General features: G+C 34.4%; 4 protein-coding genes across 4 annotated transcripts; 2 read left to right on the top strand and 2 right to left on the bottom strand.

The window, feature by feature from the left end:
• The first annotated feature begins 3,328 nt into the window (after positions 1 to 3,328).
• LOC145161716 (Major facilitator superfamily protein) lies at positions 3,329 to 6,225 on the top strand. Its single transcript, XM_079081325.1, has 8 exons — positions 3,329 to 3,646; positions 4,207 to 4,351; positions 4,424 to 4,592; positions 4,654 to 4,924; positions 4,998 to 5,263; positions 5,347 to 5,571; positions 5,656 to 5,758; positions 5,830 to 6,225. Exons 1-8 carry the CDS (start codon positions 3,496 to 3,498, stop codon positions 5,892 to 5,894), a joined length of 1,395 nt encoding a protein of 464 aa, XP_078937451.1. The 5' UTR covers positions 3,329 to 3,495; the 3' UTR covers positions 5,895 to 6,225.
• A 131-nt stretch (positions 6,226 to 6,356) lies between these two features.
• Positions 6,357 to 8,097, bottom strand: LOC145161715 (uncharacterized). Its single transcript, XM_079081323.1, has 3 exons — positions 7,928 to 8,097; positions 6,889 to 7,051; positions 6,357 to 6,800 (listed from the first exon to the last, which is right to left on the bottom strand). The coding sequence occupies exons 1-3, from the start codon at positions 8,004 to 8,006 to the stop codon at positions 6,551 to 6,553; spliced, it is 492 nt and encodes a 163-aa protein (XP_078937449.1). The 5' UTR covers positions 8,007 to 8,097; the 3' UTR covers positions 6,357 to 6,550.
• A 4,569-nt stretch (positions 8,098 to 12,666) lies between these two features.
• On the top strand, positions 12,667 to 15,142 carry LOC145161714 (3'-5' exonuclease domain-containing protein). The gene is made up of 8 exons (XM_079081322.1): positions 12,667 to 13,149; positions 13,364 to 13,492; positions 13,603 to 13,726; positions 13,799 to 14,241; positions 14,302 to 14,378; positions 14,442 to 14,577; positions 14,664 to 14,867; positions 14,970 to 15,142. The coding sequence occupies exons 1-8, from the start codon at positions 12,721 to 12,723 to the stop codon at positions 15,021 to 15,023; spliced, it is 1,596 nt and encodes a 531-aa protein (XP_078937448.1). The 5' UTR covers positions 12,667 to 12,720; the 3' UTR covers positions 15,024 to 15,142.
• A 6,530-nt stretch (positions 15,143 to 21,672) lies between these two features.
• LOC145158800 (uncharacterized) lies at positions 21,673 to 22,815 on the bottom strand. The gene is made up of 2 exons (XM_079077643.1): positions 22,374 to 22,815; positions 21,673 to 22,136 (listed from the first exon to the last, which is right to left on the bottom strand). The coding sequence occupies exons 1-2, from the start codon at positions 22,813 to 22,815 to the stop codon at positions 21,673 to 21,675; spliced, it is 906 nt and encodes a 301-aa protein (XP_078933769.1).
• Between the last annotated feature and the right edge of the window lie 17 nt (positions 22,816 to 22,832).

Below are 22,832 nucleotides of genomic sequence, written 5' to 3'. Positions count from 1 at the left end.
ACACCTACCATAATAACAACAGTTGCTATTAGTTAAATCTTATCCGATATAACCGCTTTTCCAACAAACAAAAAATGTCAAAAAACGGTTAACTATATAAACCAACGAAATTAATAAAAAATCTACATACAACATTGGGTAATTAATTAAAATATTTTACACATTTTTACACTTATAAACACACACTCTATTCCTTTTCCCACTGATGTGGAACAAACCAAAACACAAGTATTGTCAATAAAAACCATTTTTATCCTCGATCTACCAATATAAATTTATATAAACATAAAAAAAATTAATTATTAAAACTTTTAAATTATAGTAATCAATTTTACAATACATTCATACTTAGAAATTGGAATCAGTATCATACTATCATACTAGCAATATATGCTAAGTTGAAAACCAAGATTTAAGATTCAAAGTTCAAACATAGGAAATGTCAATGTAACACAATAAACTTAAGTGTTTTGTCAAATTTGACCATTTATGACTTTTTTTTTTTTTTTTTTTTTTTTGCGTAACAGGCAATCTAACTTATATTGTATATGTCGATTAAGTCACTTTCGTTAGTTTTTAACAGATCCATCGTTAACCAATTATTCTAAATTACACGAACGATCTCTATGATTTTAAGTTCTTTTGTGTTTGGTCCCTCCTTCTGAAACAAATGAAACACTTGATCTCTAACCACTACCTGTCAATACCAACCATCACCTACCGCTATCAGAAACCCGCCAGCCACCAGAAACTACCACTGGTGACCGCCAACCATCACCTGTCCCATCCCTCTGTCAACTCTGAATCCAGTACCATTGGAAAAAATGGGTCTGCCATACTCCAAGTCTTATTCTCCGGCTAGGATGTCCCCCCACCTCCACCTCCACCTCCACCTCATCCCTCATCGTCAACTCCGACTAGAATGTCACCTTTCATCGGAATCTGTAACTCGATCAAAACCTGATGCAAAAAAGAATTACCCTTGTGTCCAAGCCCTCCATACCCTTCTGTAATACTCTTTCCTCTTTACAAACATATCAAGATCCTCCACAACCTCTACTTTCTTGTCTAGATACATAACTTTTTTTAGTAATAAAGCAAGTAATTCTTCAACACTGTTTCTTTATGCTTCTTGTGAAAATTTAGTTCAAAGAACTTAAGTTCATACTGAGAATTCGACTTGTGATCGATCTCGATCACTTCGGTGTGCAAAAACCAGGTGCCTTTCACGATTTGTAAGACATCGATTATGGGTTGGCTGTAATCAGCTGTGACTGTGACTTCGTTGTCTTTTTCAGCGTTATTAGCTTTGATTCAATGTGTGGAGGGAGATAAATTGGTGCCCAAATAAATATTGGCGGCTTTGAAGAGCTGGTTGGGGGTGAGGTGATCGAATTCCTTAATGAAGACGGTGAGTTAGGCAGAGAAGCGTTTGAAGAGGGATTTGATGTACTCAGTTGGAATGAGATTCGAAGTGATGGTTCTGAAGAGGAGTGCGGAGGCAATGAAGGATGTGGTGACTGTTAAGAAAGATTTCGGTGGTGCGAGGGATTCGTATGAAAACATGGCTCCGATATGGAGGATCTAGGGACTCTGCACAAAAGAAACTGAAATAATAGGGACCATTCATGTAATTTAGAATAATTGGTTAAAGGATGATCTGTTAAAAACTAATGAAAGTGACTTAATTAACATGTACAATATAAATTAGATGGCTTATTGTGTAAAAAAAGAAAAAAACATAAATGATCAAATCGGATAAAACACCTAAGTTCAATGTGCTAGAGTGGCATTTCCCATTGATATGATATTTTGGACTCATAAAAATTGCTAACCAAAAAGGAAGTAATCGGTAGTGTGGTACACAACTACACACTAGGGGTGAGCATTTAGACTTGTGGACCGGACCAGACCGATGAACCGGACCGGACCGGACCTTTTTTTGGATCCCGGGCCGGTTCTCGGTTCTAGGACTTGAGAAAAACCGGTCCGGTCCGGCCGGTTTCTGGTAAAAACCGGTTTTGGACCGACTTATTTTTTTTAAAAAAATTGCATTCTGTGAAATTCTTTAAACAATCATATCTCATTCGTTTTAAGTTTGATTGACATGCGGTTTTTTGCAACGTGTAATTTAGAGTTTATAGATGATTTTAGACTATAATTTTGTTGTTTTTGGTGTTATATTCGATGAGTTATAATCCTTCAAAGATGAGATATCAAAGCTGAAATATTTCAGCTTTTCAGCAAAAATTAAAACTTTTGTATTCTGTGAAATTCTTTAAACAAACATATCTCATTCATTTTAAGTCAGATTGACATGCGGTTTTTTGCAACATATAATTTAGAGTTTGTAGATGATTTTAGACTATAATTTAGTTGTTTTTGGTGTTATATTTGATGAGTTACAATCCATCAAAGATGAGATATCAAAACTGAAATATTTCAGCTTTTCAGCAAGAAATTTAAACTTTTGTATTCTATGAAATTCTTTAAACAAGAATATCTCATTCGTTTTAAGTCAGATTGACATGCGGTTTTTTCCAACATGTAATTTAGAATTTGTAGATGATTTTAGACTATAATTTTGTTGTTTTTGGTGTTATATTTGATGAGTTACAAACATTTAAAGATTAGATATCAAAGCTGAAATATTTCAGCTTTTCAGTAAGAAATTTAAACTTTTGTATTATGTGAAACTCTTTAAACAAGCATATCTTATTTGTTTTAAGTCGAATTGACATGTAATTTTTCCAATGTGTAATTTAGAGTTTGTAGATAATTTTAGACTATAATTTTGTTGTTTTTAGTGTTATATTCAATCAGTTACAATCTTTCAAACAAATGATATAAAGTATAAACAGTCAAAGTTTTACCAATCCAAATGGCACAAGAAACGAAAACATATTCAATTTTACGAGTTGTACCGTATCAAACCCAAAAAATATTCATTTTAACGAGTTGTAACGTATCAAACCCATCAACATATTTGTTTTAACGAGTTGTATCAAACCCAAAAACGCGTTTTAACAAGTTGTACCGTATGCATGTAAAGTTGTACCGGTCCAAACGGGTCCAAGAACCGGAAAACCCGGACCTGGACCTGGACCCGGTAAGTCTCATCCGGTCCGGTCCACAATCCACAATATTCTCTGAAACCGGTCCGGTCCAAGAGCCGGTCCGATCCGATTCGGTCCGGTCCGCTCCAAATGCTCACCCCTACTAGTACACACTACATACAACAAAGCTAAGGGATTAAAAAAACAAAATGGTAAAAGCACATGGACGAAAATGGGTCATTTAAAACGTAGTAAAGCCATAAAATGGACATCTTTCATCTTTGGTGAGGAAGGCAAACCGCGTTCATCCTGCTTCCTCTCTCTGTCACGCGGAAAATTTTTACTGTGATCGATGCTGCATACTCCATAACCATTTTCTTACAACTACCCCCATCTCTACATTTTCTTCACTCCCCCTTTGAGTTTTGAAAATTTTGAAATGGAGGTGTTCTATTACATGGTGTTTGGGGGTTTAGGATTGATTGTGGCAGCTTTGGAGTTGAGTAAGAACAACAAAGATCGAATTAGCACTTCTCAGTCATTTACTTCCTTCAAGAACAATTATCTTCTTGTCTACTCTCTCATGATGGGTACGCCAGATCGATTTCCTTTACTTTTGCTGTTATTTTTAGGTTCTTAACGTGCTCCTTAAGATCTGATGCGAATTTGATTATTCGCGCTTTCTTCTGAATGTGAATCTCTCTCTCTTTGTATATATACATATATTCGACGAGATGCCGGATCGGGATCTTTGGTAAATGTAAAACCTAGTGATGCACTGTCAATTCCTTGTTTGATCAGTTAATTTTTCGCTTTTTTTCAATATTTAATGAAGCAATCACCAAAAATTGAAGTTCGTATATAAGAGACCCACTCGTGCTGATGTCTACTTGTCAGATCTTATTTGTTCTCCATCTGTTTTTGATTGATAAAGAAGAATTAAAGCTTGTAGAGCTGAAACCTAAATTCCGTCATGCTATAGTAAAGTTGAAAGATAGAGAAACTTGGAATGGATTACATGTTCACTCTTTATAGGAGATGAAAGTATACGAATAGTTAGAAATTAAAAAAAAAAGATTAAGAGATGTAGATGTTTAGTTGTTTGGATGTGTTAATGTTTATGATTCTGAATCTGATGTTCTGGGTATAGCTGGAGACTGGTTGCAGGGTCCTTATGTGTATTACCTTTACACAACATACGGGTATGGGAAAGGAGATATCGGGCAGCTATTTATTGCTGGATTTGGATCTTCCATGCTGTTTGGCACAATCGTCGGCTCTCTAGCTGATAAACAGTAAGCTTTCAACTCTCTCTCAGCCATCAATTTTTCATATAGTTAAAGTTTGTTTGCTACTGAAAATTACAGGGGTAGAAAGAGGGCATGTGTGACATACTGCATTACTTACATACTGAGCTGCATGACCAAGCATTCTCCTCAATACAAGGTTTTGCTGTTGGGTCGTATCTTGGGTGGTGTTGCTACTTCTCTCCTGTTTTCTTCGTTTGAATCATGGCTCGTTGCTGAACACAACAAGGTAATTTTGTTTTTTTTTTTTAAAAATAAAAATAAATTGGTTGACATGTATCTGATTTCAGAGAGGGTTTGAGCAACAATGGCTGTCTTTAACTTTCTCCAAGGCGATATTCCTGGGGAACGGTCTGGTTGCAATCATCTCAGGGCTGTTTGGTAACTTTCTAGTGGACAGTGTAAGTCTAGGGCCTGTAGCACCCTTTGATGCTGCAGCATGCTTTCTTGCAATCGGGATGGCCATTATATTATCCTCATGGGGTGAGAACTATGGAGATCCTTCTGACAACAAAGACCTGCTTTCCCAGTTCAAGGCTGCTGCTGTAGCTATTGCTTCAGGTACATTTTTTTTTTTAAATGAATTATGCTTTGGTTGATTAATTTTGAAACTAATTGCGTGTCTCAACTCTAGATGAGAAAATTGCACTGCTAGGAGCTATACAGTCTCTGTTTGAAGGGTCCATGTACACGTTTGTATTCCTGTGGACTCCTGCTTTGAGTCCAAATGATGAAGAGATTCCACATGGTTTTATTTTTGCGACATTCATGTTGGCATCCATGTTAGGAAGCTCATTTGCAGCTAGACTCATGGCCCGTTCCTCACCTAGAGTCGAAAGCTACATGCAGATTGTCTTTTTGGTTTCTGCAGCATCCCTTTTGCTTCCTATACTCACAAACGTATAAAACCTATCTCCCTATAATTTTTTTTTTTAAATAAAAAATAAAATAACCTAACCTCTAAACCTCTTAATTTGTAACAGTTCTTCGTAATAGCTCCTCCTCCTTCTGAGGTGAAAGGTGGAGGGATCTCGTTGGGTTGCAGTATTCAACTTCTTGGGTTTTGTGTCTTTGAGTCGTGCGTTGGAATCTTTTGGCCGTCAATCATGAAAATGAGGTCACAATACATTCCTGAGGAGGCCAGAAGCACTATTATGAACTTCTTTCGCATACCCCTCAATATATTCGTTTGCATCGTGCTCTACAATGTATGCTGCTGCTTTTTTTTTTTTTCTGTAAATTTTTCTTCATCTTTAAATGCCTAACATTTATTCTTTTGGTTGTGTTTGAAGGTAAATGCATTCCCCATTACGATCATGTTTGGAATGTGCTCCATCTTCCTTTTTGTGGCTTCTGTTTTGCAGAGGCGATTACTGGTCATAACCGATAAGCCAAGTGAGTGATGATCGGATTTATTTATTAATTTGAAGCTGTTTTTACTAAGACTTTTTATTTATTAATTTCAGAGTCGGAAGATTGGACATCGTTGAAAGAGAGAGATGTGGAGACTGAGCCATTAAATGATGATTAGCATCAAAATAGACATATACAAATATGAGAACACATCCAACAAACACATGTCATTCCTGTGTTTTGATAAGATTAGTTTATTCAATCGGCACCATCCATGTCCACCTGGCTACACAAACACGTGGAACAAAGAGCTTAAAGTAGCCTGCCTGACTTGCAAGGACTCTCGGCGTCGAACCAACTTTTTTATTATTATTTATATTATTATCATGTATAATTTTACCGATTATTTTCCTACTTGTATTAAGGTCTCAAATAAAAACATTTGTTTGAGACTGTATTTTTGTCCAACAACTTGGTTTTTTTAGTGTGATTTCAAGTGTGAACTATAATACATACAACATGATTCTTTTATAACATCACAAGTATATGCAATTTAAATGAGGTCCCGATTGATAATTGACATTCGAAAGTAAGTTGAGATTGCAACCAAAATTCAACATACTTGAACAGCAAATTAACATTTAACAACAATTGCCAATCATATTCATATACTGAATTTTATAATGTTACATACAATTGATTGAAGATGAAAACCGAGGAATCTGATCAAAACACATACAAGTTTTGTGACTTTATTAGCATCATGCTACAAGACAACAGAAATATACATTACATGGTGATGGTGATGAACAAATAATAAATGATGAGAAACATCTACAAGAAACGACCACGTTTTGCAGGTGCTGAAGCAGTTTCCAGGTCTCCAATGAAGAACAAGATTCTGTCAAGAATCCCCATCTGGCGATCACGTCTACCCATAAACTCATCTTCTGTATACCTGGTTGCATCTGAGCTTGTTGAAGCAGAAGCATCATCTTGCAGATTTCTTGAACCCAAATGTCTTTGAATTTCTCCTTGGTGGATCAGGAAATAGTCATCTCCTTCCCTTATGATCTTCAGCCCCCTGCAAACAATTTATACCACTTTTTAATGAATACTTATTGTTTATAATTATAAGTAGCAACTAGCAAGTGATGGTGATGGTTACTTACAATCCAACACGATCACACCGATCTTGAACTGCATATACATCTTTCCATGACTTTGAATCATCAGTGGGTGCATAAAATATGGCTCTCTCTATTCCCCATCTTTCTTTAAATAGGTTACACCAAAGATCATTTTCCAAACCAAACACCTTCCACTTCCTGCACACTTAAGTTAACAAACAACAAACTATTCTATCACTCTTATAGCTCACCAATTTCAATATCAACTCTTGTTCAACAAGAAATCAGGCCATTTTTTTCTCTGAAAACATAAGTTACAAAACTAGAAGCCAAAACTCTGTTCTAATAAGGGACTCTTGGTAAACAGAATACAGAATTTCATGGTTAAGAGGTTGCATTTATTGAACACAACTTCTCTGACTGAATAAACATCCAAATACAAGCATTTCCATTTGCAAACTCATCAAAACTAGTACACTTGTGGTTTGATGAGTGTATGCAAGATCAATTTCCTAATCACATGTCGTTCATCCTAAAATTCTCTGATTTGTCTATGAAAAAAGACCACGAAAAATTGTACAGCTGATAATCTCTAGAGAAACCCAATATATCACTACATGGAGTCATGATATACACATATACCAATTCTTTTGTAAGTTTCTCTCGACCGCTAGATTTAAATCAATTACCACATTAAAAAGAAAAGGGAAAGAGTATCTAAAGAGACTAAAGATAACTTTCCGACTACAGTACAGTCAGCATCCTTGGATCCAGATCTTATCTTTGGAAATTCATAAAAAAACCGCATCACACGCAATCAAAATCAAACAACCAAAACATCCAATTGTGACCAAACCAATCGCACTCAACATTTTCGTAAAGGCCATCACCAATAACCACATAATTCCGGACAAGAAACAGAGAACAATCACGTACACACACAGAAACTGAATGGAGATCGATCATTTCATCACACATATTGAATTTTACATCGTAAGCTCCGGAATTGAGGATGTAGTTTACGTGATATGATTGGAGTAAGTAGCATTCATTGTTTATGTAAAAGCCTGAATTGACTAACCTTGCTGGGCTGTTACGAGGTCCTTATGATCCAATAAACAGAAGATTTTCATACAGAGATCCTCAGGTAGATTATCCATATACTTGATAATCGAATTTTTGAAGGAAAATAGATGGAAAGGACAAACTTGGTAACCACTAACCACCGATCGATGTGTATTTTATTATTCTTTCGTTTCTACATATAAGATCAAAAGAGAAATTTACAGTTTGGTCCTTGTCATTGGCACTTATCTTCAGTTTTAATCCTGTGGTCCTCATAGTTTCAAAATCCAACACGGTTGGCCCCTTTGCCTAACACCGTCAGAATTTTCTATTAAGTCCAATAAAAAAAGTTTTTTTTTTCTAGGACCAAAAGTATAGAAATCTAAAATCTCCAATTTCTGAAAGATGTATGAAATCCAAATTAAAACCCCTAAATGCAACTATAAGGAAGGTTACCATTCATTACATTTCCCTATAACTCAGGAGCACAATTAACTATTTATATTTCTCTTATATTCCCTTCACCCCCCCTCTTCCCCCTCCCCCATTATTAAAAAAACTCGAAAATAACTAAATAAGCGTAAAGATCTCATACCCAAAGCAAATTACGAACCAAGTGAGGAAAAAATCAAGCGGGTATTTTATACAAATATCGCCTACCCTATCCCCTGCAACTCACATGCAACTTTGGGGAAGAAGAAATAACCCCTGATCAATGTTGTTACACAAAGGTTGGTGGCAGTGTATTCACGATTCTACAAGTCATCACTAATGTCGAGACTCTTCATGGACTTTTTTTTTCAAGTTTATGAGATTTTCATCAGCAACTTGACCAAACTATAATTTACTCTTTGTTTAATGAATCTTAGAGTTGGTTGAGGTATTTTCCAGCTACATGGTGGTTAAACACTTAAACTTGCTGATGAAATTGAAATTTTTGTGATTATCGTAAAATAGCGGCCAAGCTCCTCATTATGATTTAAATAGGTTGTAGTGTAGGAGTAAAGCAATGATCAATAGACCTTTTGAATTTGTGAGGTCTGAATTACAAAACTAACATGTTCATTTTGAAATGTAGGCTCATAAAAACATTGCAATGAAAAAAAAAATTAAAAATTTATTTTAATCAAAAAAATTCTCAAAAAAGCATATACTTGTAACGATGTTATGTCCTAATAAAGAATGTGACAAGAGAAGATGGCGAGAGCAAGCGATCGGAGAAGATGGCCAACAAGGGACGGGGAAGCTGGTGTTGAGACATAGCTAGTGTCTAGTAGACTTTGTTACGACGTCAACACAACGAATACAAATGATCACAAATATAACTCCAAGTCATTGTTACAATACTTATAAACGTAGTATAAAGTAAGCAGAACATAGGTGGAATTAGTCCAACGGTATCAGGTGGTTCTCTCCCTCCTTGAGGTCGAAGGTTCAAGTCCCGTGGTGGACATATGTGAAATTAGGTGTTAGTTTAGGAGTAGATTATAATATGTGTATTTGCCGATTCAAAAAAAAATATAAAGTAAGCAGAACCAGTCTACAAATGGCATGAAAACATAGGGTTAATGGTTGTGCCTCTTTTCACAAAACATGTTTCAGTCAATCAATGTGGAGGGGGTGTTTGTAAAATAATTTGTATTTTTTTTTGAATAAAAATGTATTAAAAAAGAATTGAAGTAAAGAGATTCTGAACCTATGTTTGACTACTTCAGTTATGCAATTCAATCATGCACGGATGTCAAATCAATTCTATTTAAGTTGATACTTGAATACATTAATGAGAAATCTTCAGAAAAGTCTCAATATTTATGAAAAAGTTACACTTTAGTCCCAAGATTTTTTTTTTGAACGAAAAAGTCCTGAAAACCGGCAAAATTTGCAGTTTGACCCTTTTTGACCGGTTGAAACCGGTACCAAACTAATTTGGGACTATTTCGTAAACTAACCCAAAATATTGGGACTTTTCTGTAAACAAAAAATATTAGGACTTTTCTGTAAACAAAATTATTAGGACTTTTTTACAAACAAAACCCTTATTATTATTATTATTATTATTATTATTATTATTATTATTATTATTAAAAATATAAATAAGAATACTATTTTTTGAACTTGTTATTATTAATATTGTTACTAATACATATAAATGCATTTAAATGAAAAATTAATATTAATGACATTGTTTAAGGGTGGAGGTGGAGGAGATGGTGATGTTTTTAGCATTGAAATCGTGAATGTCTGCTTGTATATTTTTACTTTGTATATGGTCATTTCACATTTGTTATTATTGTTTTCAATTCAGAATATTAATACTTAACAATTTAAAAGAAGTTGCATATTTGTAAAACTGTTTATAAATAGTTTAAGGTAGAAAAGTTTCTCACTTTGTATATAAAATTGTTTAAGGTAGATGAATTACTTTCCAAATCCAAAAAATCCACTACAAACATCTACATAGGTAACCCATATCAAAATTCAAAAATATTAATTACAATATATTTTTTAATAAAAAGTAATAGGAATAATTCAAAAGTATTAATCAAAATTCAAAAGTATTAATCCAAAAAACATGTCCTATTACTTTTTATTAAACAATATATTGTAATTAATACTTTTGAATTTTGATATGGGCTACCTATGTAGATGTTTGTAGTGGATGTGTTGGATTTGGAAAGTAATCCTTCTACCTTAAACATTTTTATATACAAAGTAAGAAATCATTCTACCTTAAACTATTTACAAACAATTTTACAAATATACAACTTCTTTTAAATTGTTAAGTATTATTATTCTGAATTGAAAACAATAATAACAAATGTTAAATGACCATATACAAATTAAAAATATACAAGCAAACATTCATGATTTCAATGCTAAAAGCATCACCATCTCCTCCACCTCCACCCTTAAACAATATCATTAATATTACTTTTTCAGTTAAATGCATTTATATGTATTAGTAACAATATTAATAATAACAAGTTCAAAAAATAGTATTCTTATTTATATTTTTAATAATAATAATAATAATAATAATAATAAGAGTTTTGTTTGTAGAAAAGTCATAATATTTTTGTTTACAGAAAAGTCATAGTATTTTTTGTTTACAGAAAAGTTCTCATATTTTGGGTTAGTTTATGAAATAGTCTCAAATTAATTTGGTACCGGTTTCAACCGGTCAAAAAGGGTCAAACTGCAAATTTTTACCGGTTTTCAGGACTTTTTCGTTAAAAAAAAAAATCTTGTGACTAAAGTGTAATTTTTCCGTAAATATTGGGACTTTTCTGAAGATTTCCCTACATTAATAAACTATATAATCTCCACTTCACCAAATTGGCAAATTGTATATTTCAAAAAAACTCTTTATAATAAACATAACCTTCTAATTTTAATTTAAACAAGCTCTTATAAATAAATCAAAAGATTGCATAAGTTTTGTATTAATGTTCTAAAAACATCTGATATTTCTCACGGAAACGTAAGAATGTGTGATTTTTGGTTTACATTAAAATCAATTTAATGATTCTTACTAGTTTTAAAGCTAAACATGCGATTTGGGATGAGTTTGACATATGAATGAAACCAATTTGAAAAAATGGTTTTAAACTTACAAAAAACCTATTTTCAATGACATAAAAATATCATTTTCAGCGATTATTTTTTTAAATTGTTGTTGATGGAGGCTCCCAAAACTTTTTCTTTTTGGAAACTCAGTATCATCTGGATTGTCCAAAATAATAATATTTTTTTATAAGTTAAAAGTAAAGAAATATCATCCTTTAAAAAAATCAAGTTGTGAAATGACAAAAACATAGATAGGTGTTTCAAAACCAATCCTATGGGTTTGACTTTTTTTTCCCAAATCGATTTTGACCATTATAGAAAAAACGAACCTATTTTCAAATTGATCCGTACGTAGGGGTGAGCAAAAACCAAACCGATAAAAGAAAAACTGCAAAAACCGCAACCGAAAAACTGAAACCGACGCAAAAACCGATGGTGCAAATTTTATTTTTTTGAAAAACCGAATTTATTGGTGCGGTGCGGTTTTTATCTAGAAACCGGACCATCAAAACCGAACCGCACCGCAAGCTTATTAACAATAAAATAAATCACTAATTTATATCATACAGTTATACATATTATTTAAAAAACTAATAAATTCTAATTTATACATATATTATATATTGAACTTGACGGTAATTAGTAATTAGGTATTAGGTTTAATATGTGAGTTTGTCACTTTGTGTTTGTGACTTAATGATTATGTGTAAAGGTAAGCACTGTGTGGGCTACAATTTGCAAGCTTGTAACTTCTAAGCACAAATTGAATAAAAAAAATGAGCTTGAGAATATGGGTTGCAAATGAAGTTATCAAGTAAACAACATAAAAAACTCAAAATTACAGCTTTTTTAAATTTGAGGAAACGAAATGACACCATTTCATACAATCTTTAATCTTCACATGAACATCACGGTTAAAAAAATCGTACCGGTGAACATAAAAAACTGCACCATATGTTTGACTCGATTTAAAACCGACACCGAACCGGTACAAACTGAAGCCGTACTCAAAAACCGCAAAACCGAACCATTGAAAAACCACACCCAACGGTTTCTAGAATTTAAAAACCGCACCTTGCGGTTTGGTTTGGCCCTAAAACCGCACCATCCTCACCCCTATCCGTATGGATAAGCGATTTAAGTACCATGAGACAATACAGTATAACTGTATAAACACCCGTATCGGGCTACAAAGACCCATCGCGGGTCATGTTACTTGCAGTAAGCAGAAGGACATGAGACATGGACACCAGCACTTCAAACATGGAACCGGAACCCTCCAAGGCCAATCGTAACCTTCTTCACATCCACTTCGTCTCGTCAACCGACTCTCCCGAGTTCGCTCGTTTGAACTGGGCACTGACTCATTCCTCTATCATCGGACTCGACGCCGAATGGAAGCCTGTCCGAGCGCACCAACCCACCTTCCCCACCGTTTTGCTTCTCCAAATCGCTTGTCGACTCAATTCCGACGAGTCAACTCAGGAGCACGACAAGTCGATAGTCTTCCTAGTAGACCTATCGGAGATCCTTTTGCCTTCGATCTACGAGCTGCTAAGAGACGTATTCGTATCTCCGGATATTTTAAAGCTAGGGTTTCGATTTAAACAAGACCTGGTTTACTTGTCATCTACTTTTCGTTCTCAGGGATGTGATTCTGGCTTTGATAGGGTACGTCTAATTGGCATGATAATGTATTTTGTAATCACAATCCCTTTGCGTAGCTTATATATCACGTCGGTCTGAATTTTACATATGATTAGCACTCGTGCATCATGTGTTATGTAATAGCTTTTCCTCGCACATCATTTAGTCATAACCGAAAAGGAATTTGAAAACTAATATCTAATTATTGTGATGCTTATTCTCGGTAAAAACTAAAAAGGTGGAGCCATTTTTGGATATTGCAACCATATACAGTCATCTACATCAGAAGCAAACGAGAAGAAAGACCAAGGGTACCAAGAGCCTATCATTCATATGTGAGGAACTTCTGGGCATATCTCTTTCAAAGGTTTTGTCTTTTTTCCTATTTCTATTTCTGTGCACTTGCATTTGGTATTTTAGGAAGGATTTACAAATGTCCTGTTTTGAACTCTGAAGAGTATAATAATCTTGTTTCAGGAACTTCAATGCAGTGATTGGTCAGTTCGTCCTCTTACAGAAGACCAAAGGACTTACGCTGCTACAGATGCTCTTTGTTTGATTGAGATTTTCGATTTCTTTCAGCAGAGAGTTGCCAAAGAAGGTTTGGCTTTTATTGTTCACAATATGAAGTTGCTCAGCTCATACTGAAAGCTATAGGTTGTGCTCACTGCAGGGGCCTTGGGAAATCTGAGTGAAGTCAGTAGTTCAAGTTTAAATCTGGGGTTAAAGCAGATTCTGAGGGAACCTACCAGTTCCACAATAATCTTGAGTACCAGATTTTGTGAGGCTGTGGAGATGGTGAGAGCTACAGCTACGATTATTGAATACCCTCAAAGAGTAGATGGTATTGGTGAAGTGGGAGCAAGTTTTAGGAAATCAATGGATTACATGGTGTTGCAGATTGTAAGAGAATATGGTGATAAAATAGTTTTGACAGAAACAGATGGAAAGCCGAAAACATCAAAAAGAAAAGGAAAAAGGAAATCCTCGACTACTGGTTTTAAATGTAAAGAACAGCGAGTATATGACACTGATGAATGGCATTGGCAGGGCCCAGCACCATGGGACATTTTGGTGGGGGGTGATGGAAGCCCAAAGTTTCTGTGCGATGTCATGGTAAGCAGCAATACCATAGTTTTTTTTTTAAAAAAAAAATCTTATAAATATATATTTTAGGTGGAGGGGTTGGCGAAACATCTAAGATGTGTTGGGATTGATGCTGCTGTTCCCCATTCTAGAAAGCCAGAAAGCAGGTATATGAGTTGTTATGATATGATAAAGTTGGAAAAAATTTAAATATGATTGGTGATGTTCAGGGAGTTGATAGATCAAGCTATAAAAGAGAAGAGAGTTGTTCTGACAAGGGATGCGAAGCTGTTGAGACATGAGTATCTGTTAAGAAATCAGATATACAGAGTGAAAAGCCTATTAAAAAACGACCAGCTAATTGAGGTATGGGATGCAAAATTGCTAGTTTATATTAGGTACCCTACAAACTACAAAGTAAAGTTAAAATGTGGATGTTTAATGTTTTGCAGGTGATTGAAAGTTTTGAGTTGAAAATATGTGAGGATCAGCTGATGTCAAGGTGCACTAAATGCAATGGCAGGTTTATCCAAAAACCACTGTCCATGGAAGAGGCGCTTGAAGCAGCAAAGGGATTTCAAGTCATCCCTGACTGCTTGTTTGACAGGAACATCCACTTCTGGCAGTGCACAGACTGCAATCAACTCTATTGGGAGGTCCTCTCTTCTCTGCTTGTTCGTGTGTTACAACAACATTATTCATTTTTTTTCAGTAATATTATATTATTAATTATGTTTATGGATGGATTTTGCATGCAGGGAACTCAATACCACAATGCAGTTCAGAAATTTATTGATGTGTGTAACATATAAACCCAACTGCATTTGCATCTTTAATTACTTAATTCTTGTTGGTTACAAAACTCTTTTTATTTACCATGGTATGCTAAGCTTCATAATAAAACAATAATCACATTAAAATGTTTTTTTTTTCTTTTGACTTTTTTGAAATACAAGATAATATTATTGGAGAATTTTATTGTTTTCACTTTTCACTGTGATGGAGTCGCTCTTAAATTCGTTATTTCATTTTCATTGGCAATTTCGCATGGTTGGTGGTTGTGGTTAAATAAAGTTCTTTATCAATCTTACTTCTCAAACATCCATCCAGATTCTTTTCCTCTTTTGGCTGAGTTCTTTTTTTTTTTTTAATTTTTAAATTTTTTTTTTTTTACAACCAAAATCATGTTTTTGAAAAAAAAATATATACCAAATAGGTGGACTTTCAAACATATTTACCAAAAGAGTAACTATTCAAAATATTTTGCCAAATCAATGTTTTTGTTCAATTAATTAATTTATTTATGTATTTATTTTTAACTTTCAGCTATTGATTTACTATAAAAGTGTTTTTTTAACCTTTTTAATAGAGTAAATTACAGTATTGGTCCATCTGGTTTACTCGTTATAATATTTTTGGTCCTATTTTTAGAAAAGTAACACTACTGGTGCTATGGAAGGTTTTGGTAACAATTGTTCACCTTTAATGGAGGAGATGTTAAAATTTTTAAAAAGACAAAAATACCCTTTTACCTTGTTTCCGCCACCACCACCACCGTCAACCACCCTCCTCCTTTCTCTCCCCTCGTTCTCTTTCCTCGCCCTAGAATGTTTCCGACACAAAATCAATAGAGTAAATTACACGAATGGTCCTTATGGTTTGGGGTAATTTGCACGTTTGGTCCCTAACTTATTTTTTTAATTCGGAAGGTCCCTACTGTTTGTTTTTGTTGCGTGCTTGACATCTGTCTTACCTAAAAAGACTATTGTGTCTTTGATTTTTTAAATTATTTAAATAAGGTAGGGTACGTAAGGTAAGGTGAGGTGGATGTGAGGTTGGGGTGTGTTTATTTAAATAAATTAAAAAGTCAAGGGTAGAATAGTCTTTTTAAGTAAAACAGGGACCAAGCGCGCAACAAAAACAAACAGTAGGGACCTTCCGAGTTAAAAAAAATAAGTTACAGACCAAACGTGTAAATTACCCCAAACCATATGGACCATTCGTATAATTTACTCAAATCAATACGAGAGCGGGGATGTGTTTGCTGCTTTATTCTTCAACAAAAATCTCAAAACAAAAGCTGAGATCTGGCATCCTTCACAGGATATACCAGGGAAAACACAAAAACTCAATTGTTATGTTCTTCAGCAAAATCGACTTACATCAAAATTAGATTTCTCAAACGGATTCGCTTTTAAAAACGAAAACAACGATGAGATGTGTTTACCACTAAAAAATTAGGTTTCTTAAGTGATTTATAGTCGATTTCAGTAGATGTTTTTTAAATCAGATTTTCAACCTAATTCGTTCCCCGCCTGCAAATCAAACATTGTTTTGTGTTATCACAATTAGGAATTTAAGGAGTGATCTGGATTCATAATAGAGGGTGTTTGGACAAATTGAATGGATATATGGATTTGTTACCAAAATCAGATTTAGGATGTCCTCTTGGATTCGTTCCATCGGGTTTTGCGATGACTTTGGCTATTTAAACATCACCTAAATTCATTTGTTCTTTAATTTGGATTTTGAACCATCAATTCTTTAATTCAACTTTCAAACTAAAAGAGGTGCTTCATTGATCGATCTTTGCCCCGCCACCATCCATAGTTCGACTTTCGAACTAACATAGGTGCTTCAACTGTGGCTGTTGTGGTTGTCAAGAAAATCAGACGACATCTGCAATGACGGAGAGATAATCAACGATATGTGTAGTAGAGGAGGGAGTTGTCAACGTCTTCTGTGGTGGAGGAGGGAGTTGCTGACATCGACTGTGGCAGAAGTGTTCGTCGGTGACAGGTGTCGTCGAAATAAAGAAGTGAAGTTGGGAGGGAGCAACGACGTTTGTGGGAGCGTGTTTTTAGTTTTAATTTTGATTTGGAATAAAATTTAACTTAAATGATAAATATTTTTAAAACAACACCATTTTAGTAAATATGTTTTTGAGATGCACCACTTTGGTAAAAAAAAAAACTCATTTTGGGAGTACATCGCTTACCTTGGTGCCACGTTTCGATTTCTCATTCTCATTCTCATTGGACCTCGTTCTAACCATATTTTTTTTTTTAAATTGATATATTTTTTATACTTTACAAGTACCATGTTTTATCCCTTTATATTAATTACTACCATGCATCCTCTTAAAACTTTAAAATCTTACGGCTAGGGATCCAGATCATATTAGGATCTGTCTATAGTAGGATCATAAGTTTTTAATCCAATTCAATTTTGTTTTTTTAGTATTTATTATATAGTTCAACTTTAAAAATTTGACTACTCAATTTGAAACCAAAAAGTTTCGTAGAACTTTACAGATTCATCTCTAGTTAAGTATATCTCATGATACTCATGATATTTCATTCGTTATCTTATACCTTTAGTTATAAATGGTCATAAGATGTTTTCTTATTTAACACCCGCATATTCATGTTAGTCAATTAAAATAAAATAAGCTATAAAAATGACATTTTTATAGAAGATTATTTAGGGTAAATAAACTTAAACAAGTTAAAGTGTATGTGACAATGATTCCGTACATATAAATAACGCTGAAATTCGACTTCGTATGAAGAAGTTATGATTCTTCGAAGTTTCGTGATTAAACCGACATGCCTCTGCGTCTTGTAAAAAGTGAATTTTTGATAAATTACTTCTTAGCCTAAGTGATCTAAACGAAAGTTGTATTAGCCGTTAAACCGAGAGCATGCATATAAAGAATGTCCAAACCTGACTTCGTGAGAGAAAATTATGACTTTTTGAAGTTTCAACGCAGTAGTGTGGACACAGAAATCGAAATTCTAATTGGTTGATTGTTAGCCGAAACAATTTAAATGAGAATTGAAGAACTCGTGTCGTCGATCAAAAGACAGTCGAGAACGGAGTTCGTATGAAGAAGTTATGAATTTCACACTGACTTTAACAGTCTAAACCAATCGAAAAATGAATTTTTGTTAGAGCAAGAATTAGATGTTGAAACCTTAATGAAAGTTGTAGAGCTTGTCGAGAGGATTCCATGAATATAAAGAACGTCAAAAATGGAGCTCGTATGCAAAAGTTATGGCCATCCGAAGATTTCAGGAAAATACCTGATTTGATGACGTGGCGGCACCAAAGTGCGCCACGTGGTAGAAGATGTGGCAAGATCTGGCGACAACACGTGGCGAATGCTGAGAGGAGCCAACAAAACCATTAGGCACGGCGCGCCTATTGACCCTACGCGGCATACGATGCCTTTAGTATATATAGGACTCCCGTTTTATTCTTTTTCACACCGAATTCCAACGTCATTCTCTCTCAAACACTATTCTTTCCTGAGTCCGGGATTTTTGGGGTTCCTAGGGGAATTTAGTAAGGTTTTGAGGGGTAGAGGTGTCACACCCCCAAACCAGACGGCGGAAACGTCGGGGGGTGGAGGAATTCATTTGTAGTATCACAACACATGCATTATAGTAATCAGAGTACAAACAACCACTGTATTTAAAAAGTATAAGTATTTACATGTGTTTCATCATTGTATACTGAAACCAAATAGTTATACAAAAGAAGAAGACAAGACATAAATAGCTCCATCTTCTCAAAAGCACGAGGAGTACCTGTCTACTGATTCCCTGAGAATACAAGTAATTTGAAAAGAGAGTATCAACATAAAGTTGAGTGAGTGCATAAGTATTTATATTTGAAAGAATGTTTTCTGTTTCTTGAATATGTAAATTGTTCCAGAAAATCCTATATTTTCTGTTGTATATGAAAAGTAGTTTTAGTTACATAAAATTGTTCTATTTGTGAACCAATGTTCTGAATTTGTAATCCTTTTGTAAACTTGTATCTGAGAGTGTGCCTGGTTTCATCAACTGTTATTGTAAACTGTAATGTAATACTGTAAATTTTATCTTGTAAAATAGTACTTTGAAAATGTACTTAAGTTTAGTTAATTATACATTAACGTATTGTTAATATCTTTTATATGAGTTATTATAACCATACTGACTAGATGGCCTGACCCAACGCTATGAATGCGTTGAAAATTGTTGATAACAATTGTCACTCGTAGGCGTGTATGCCTGACTGTAGCTAGCAGTCTGAGTGCGGGGTTGTCAATCCCAATATAGATCTATACACACATTGTTTCGATCCCCAACTGGAGATTCTGGTTATAATGTCAGGACTTTAACTATATTGTTTAAATGAATTAAACAACCTGTATCAAATGACTCATAAAAAAAGCATATAAACGTTACATGTATAATAGTTATGAAAACCCAATCATTCTGAAATAAATGATTGACAGTATGTTCCTGAATTAGTATTCTTAACATGTATCTGAAAGATGTATATCCTTGATTAGTTTTGAATCAAACCTTTGTTCTTGTAAAACAATGTACTTTAGTATACTTAAATCGTGAATTAATGTTCTGTGAATCATAAATAATACCTATTATAATTTATATGTACTTTCTGAATTGATACCGAGTATTCATGAATGCAACCCCTTGCTCAACATGTTACAAATGGTAATTGAACTTAATGAACTAACTTTTATACTTGAATACAAATATATATATATATATATATATATATATATATATATATATATATATATATATATATATATAAGTAAAATTTAAATGACACTCAGACAAATAACTGATACTTGTAATCCCACATCCAAACAAGGAAAAGGAACCAAAGTGGGTTATCAGTCCTAAGCCTTTTAAATCTTATTTATATAAATATATATAAACAAGTATGATTTTCGGGAGAAATATAAGTTTATAAAAACATTTAAAAGAAGTTTAATAATTTGAAATACATTTTGATGACTTGATGTCATTTTGATACAATCATTGAAAACCATTTGATTTGATGATAACTGAAAATCCATTTTGATAAGATATTTGAAATCATTTGTTTATAACACAAAATCTTTGTGTTAGACTTGTATTCTCTCCCCTTAAAACAGTAAAAATTATGAAAATACGGGGGTATGAACTCACTTGTAGTGAGTGATTCGAATGAAAGGTCGATATAGGATGCTAAGTGTCAAGTGAAGTCTTGAGCACAAACGGATCCTATTAAGCATATAATGATACATATATGGATATAATTAGTGTATATAACAACTAATTATGACAGGAAACCACTTTAGGGACTAGGAAACACTTAAATTGAAGTGTTACAGTCACATGTGATTGCACTAAAGGGGTTTACGGCCACATAAGGGAGTGTACGGCCAAGATGTGTACGGCCAATGTGGTGTACGACCATTGGGTGTACGGTCATAGAGTGTAAGGCCGTACACTCATGGAAGAAACATGGAAAAACGGGTGTTTGATCCATGGGGAAACTAGTGTGTCAGATGTACAACAAGAAGATGGACAAAGTTCTCATTTTGGAAGGTCTTGGGGTGTGTACGGCCAATGAACCTATGAAGGGTTCACGGCCGTACTCCCTTCAAGATCATGAAGGGATGTTGAAACATGATGAATTAAGGCTTGGATCTATTGGTCTTTCAAGTATAACAAGGTACATGAAGAATCACTTACCACTTTTGAAGATTAGAAGGAGTGTTCTTGATTGTAGTTGAGAGAGAATGGAAGTTCTTGAGGTGAAAGTGTGAGAAAGTGTGAAAAAATGAGGGAATAACTTATATATGGGTTTGGATTTACGGCCATATTGAGTGTACAGCTGTACACTCATGTGTACGGCCGTACACTCCTCTTGAAGGAGTGTTTGGCTCGAATGAAATATGAAGAACTTAATTTAACTCACCCCTAAACCCAAACCTTGAATGTACTAGGCTTTGAACACTCAAACAGACCCTAAACAATGCTAAAAGATAGCAGAAACGAGTCTGACTGTGATTGAATTGAATGATTGTACAAGATAGAAATTTCGGGTTGTTACAAGAGGTGTCTGAAAAATAGAAGCTTTCAGTTTCGAAGTTATGTCCTCACATTTTCCCGATTTTTGCTAAATTCTTTATAAGTTAAGCTACACTCTTATGGTTTCAGTGTAACTTATATTTATAATCATAAGTCGTCATTATGAACCTATAAATAAGATATATCACTAATTCCAAGTCAAAATACTGATTGATCTACTTGCGGGAGAGGTGTCTAGAATGATCACGTTGGCTTGATTGTTGAATTTCAGAAAGACTATGGTGTTGTTTGTTTTTCCGAAGTGAAACTGTCTGAAGTCTGCGGACCACCTCTGCAGCCCTCTGCAGCAGAAGAGGTGGACCAAAATGTTGCAGACTGTAATGAGAAGCATGTTTGTTTTTTTAACGTCTGCAGATATTAAAAAATTTAAAATAAAGTAATTTAATAAACCGAAAATAGTTTTTTAATACCAAAAATTTAATAATTTAGTCTTAAAACATTGAAATAAAATTCAAACAACCAAATTAGTCTTACAATAACATTTTTAAATAAAATTCATAGAACCAAACTTTAATAATTTTCATTCCATATTTTGCATCAATTGTTCGGCAATTTCATCCCGTAATTGGGTCATATATTCACGGTCCGCTGCAGTACCATGTGTTGGAATCTCATCTTCATCATTATCAACGATTGCATTGTTATTCCGAACCGAGACATTTGGTTCATCATATCGTGCAAAAAACTCATCACGTAGTCCCTCTCTTCTTATAAAATTATGAAGCGCAAAACATGCTAGGGTAATGTTTCGTTGTGTAACCAACGAGAATCGTGCCATCCTCTTCAATATAGGGAATCGTGCTTTCAAGACACCAAAAGCACGCTCAATGACATTCCGAAGTTTTGTGTGTGCATGATTAAATTTTTCTTTATTCGTTAATGCACGTCTTCGAGGAAAATCTCCAAGCCAATACCTCACATTACGGTATGGTGCCATAAAACCTCGAATGTTTGCATAGGCGGCATCACAAAGATAATATTTATCTGTAAAAAAAACAAAAAAAAAAGTCATTTATTTTTTCAAGCTAAGATAAAACTATTTAAATAACCATAAATTTATCTGGTGTTGGAAGTGGGAATGGTGCATGTGGATTTGCTAATGCTTCTGATAAAATTCTAGAATCGTGTGCTATCCCTTCCCAACCGGCCACAACAAACGTAAACATCATGTTGAAGTCACATATTGCCAATACGTTTTGGTAACAATCGTCTTTCCCCTACTTCTATATAAATCCCGTTTGTTTGCAGGGACAACAACATGTATCAAAGTGCCATCAAGTACACCAACTGCTCCCTTGAACACCCGTCGTAGCCTCCTATTATGTCCCGGAATGTTTGGATTCGGATTAAAAGAAGTTGGCACTATAATGTCATGTGCGAAAAGCAACATTTTGTCCAACACTTCATGAAAAAACTTATGAATTGTTTGCTTTGAGTGTTGAAATCTCCGCTTGATAATCACATAACGTTGGTTATGACCGATCATCATCAAAAACATAGTCATCTTCTCCTCAACCGACACATGTTTGCTATCCTTTAACGCGTAGTTTACTCTAAAATGAGCACATAGCCGGACAAATGATTCACGGGACATGCGTAGCACTTCAACACATTGTAGAGGATTACGGTGAAGTAACTCTAACGTAAATTCATGTCCCGTCATTTCCGAATCGTTGTCCC

The sequence above is a fragment of the Lactuca virosa genome, chromosome 2, assembly GCF_052849685.1.
Source record: "Lactuca virosa cultivar CGN04683 chromosome 2, Lactuca_virosa_CGN04683_v6, whole genome shotgun sequence".
Lineage (NCBI taxonomy): Eukaryota > Viridiplantae > Streptophyta > Magnoliopsida > Asterales > Asteraceae > Lactuca > Lactuca virosa.
The sequence above is the reverse complement of the archived record's forward strand: the minus strand, read 5'-3'. Positions and strand labels throughout refer to the sequence as shown.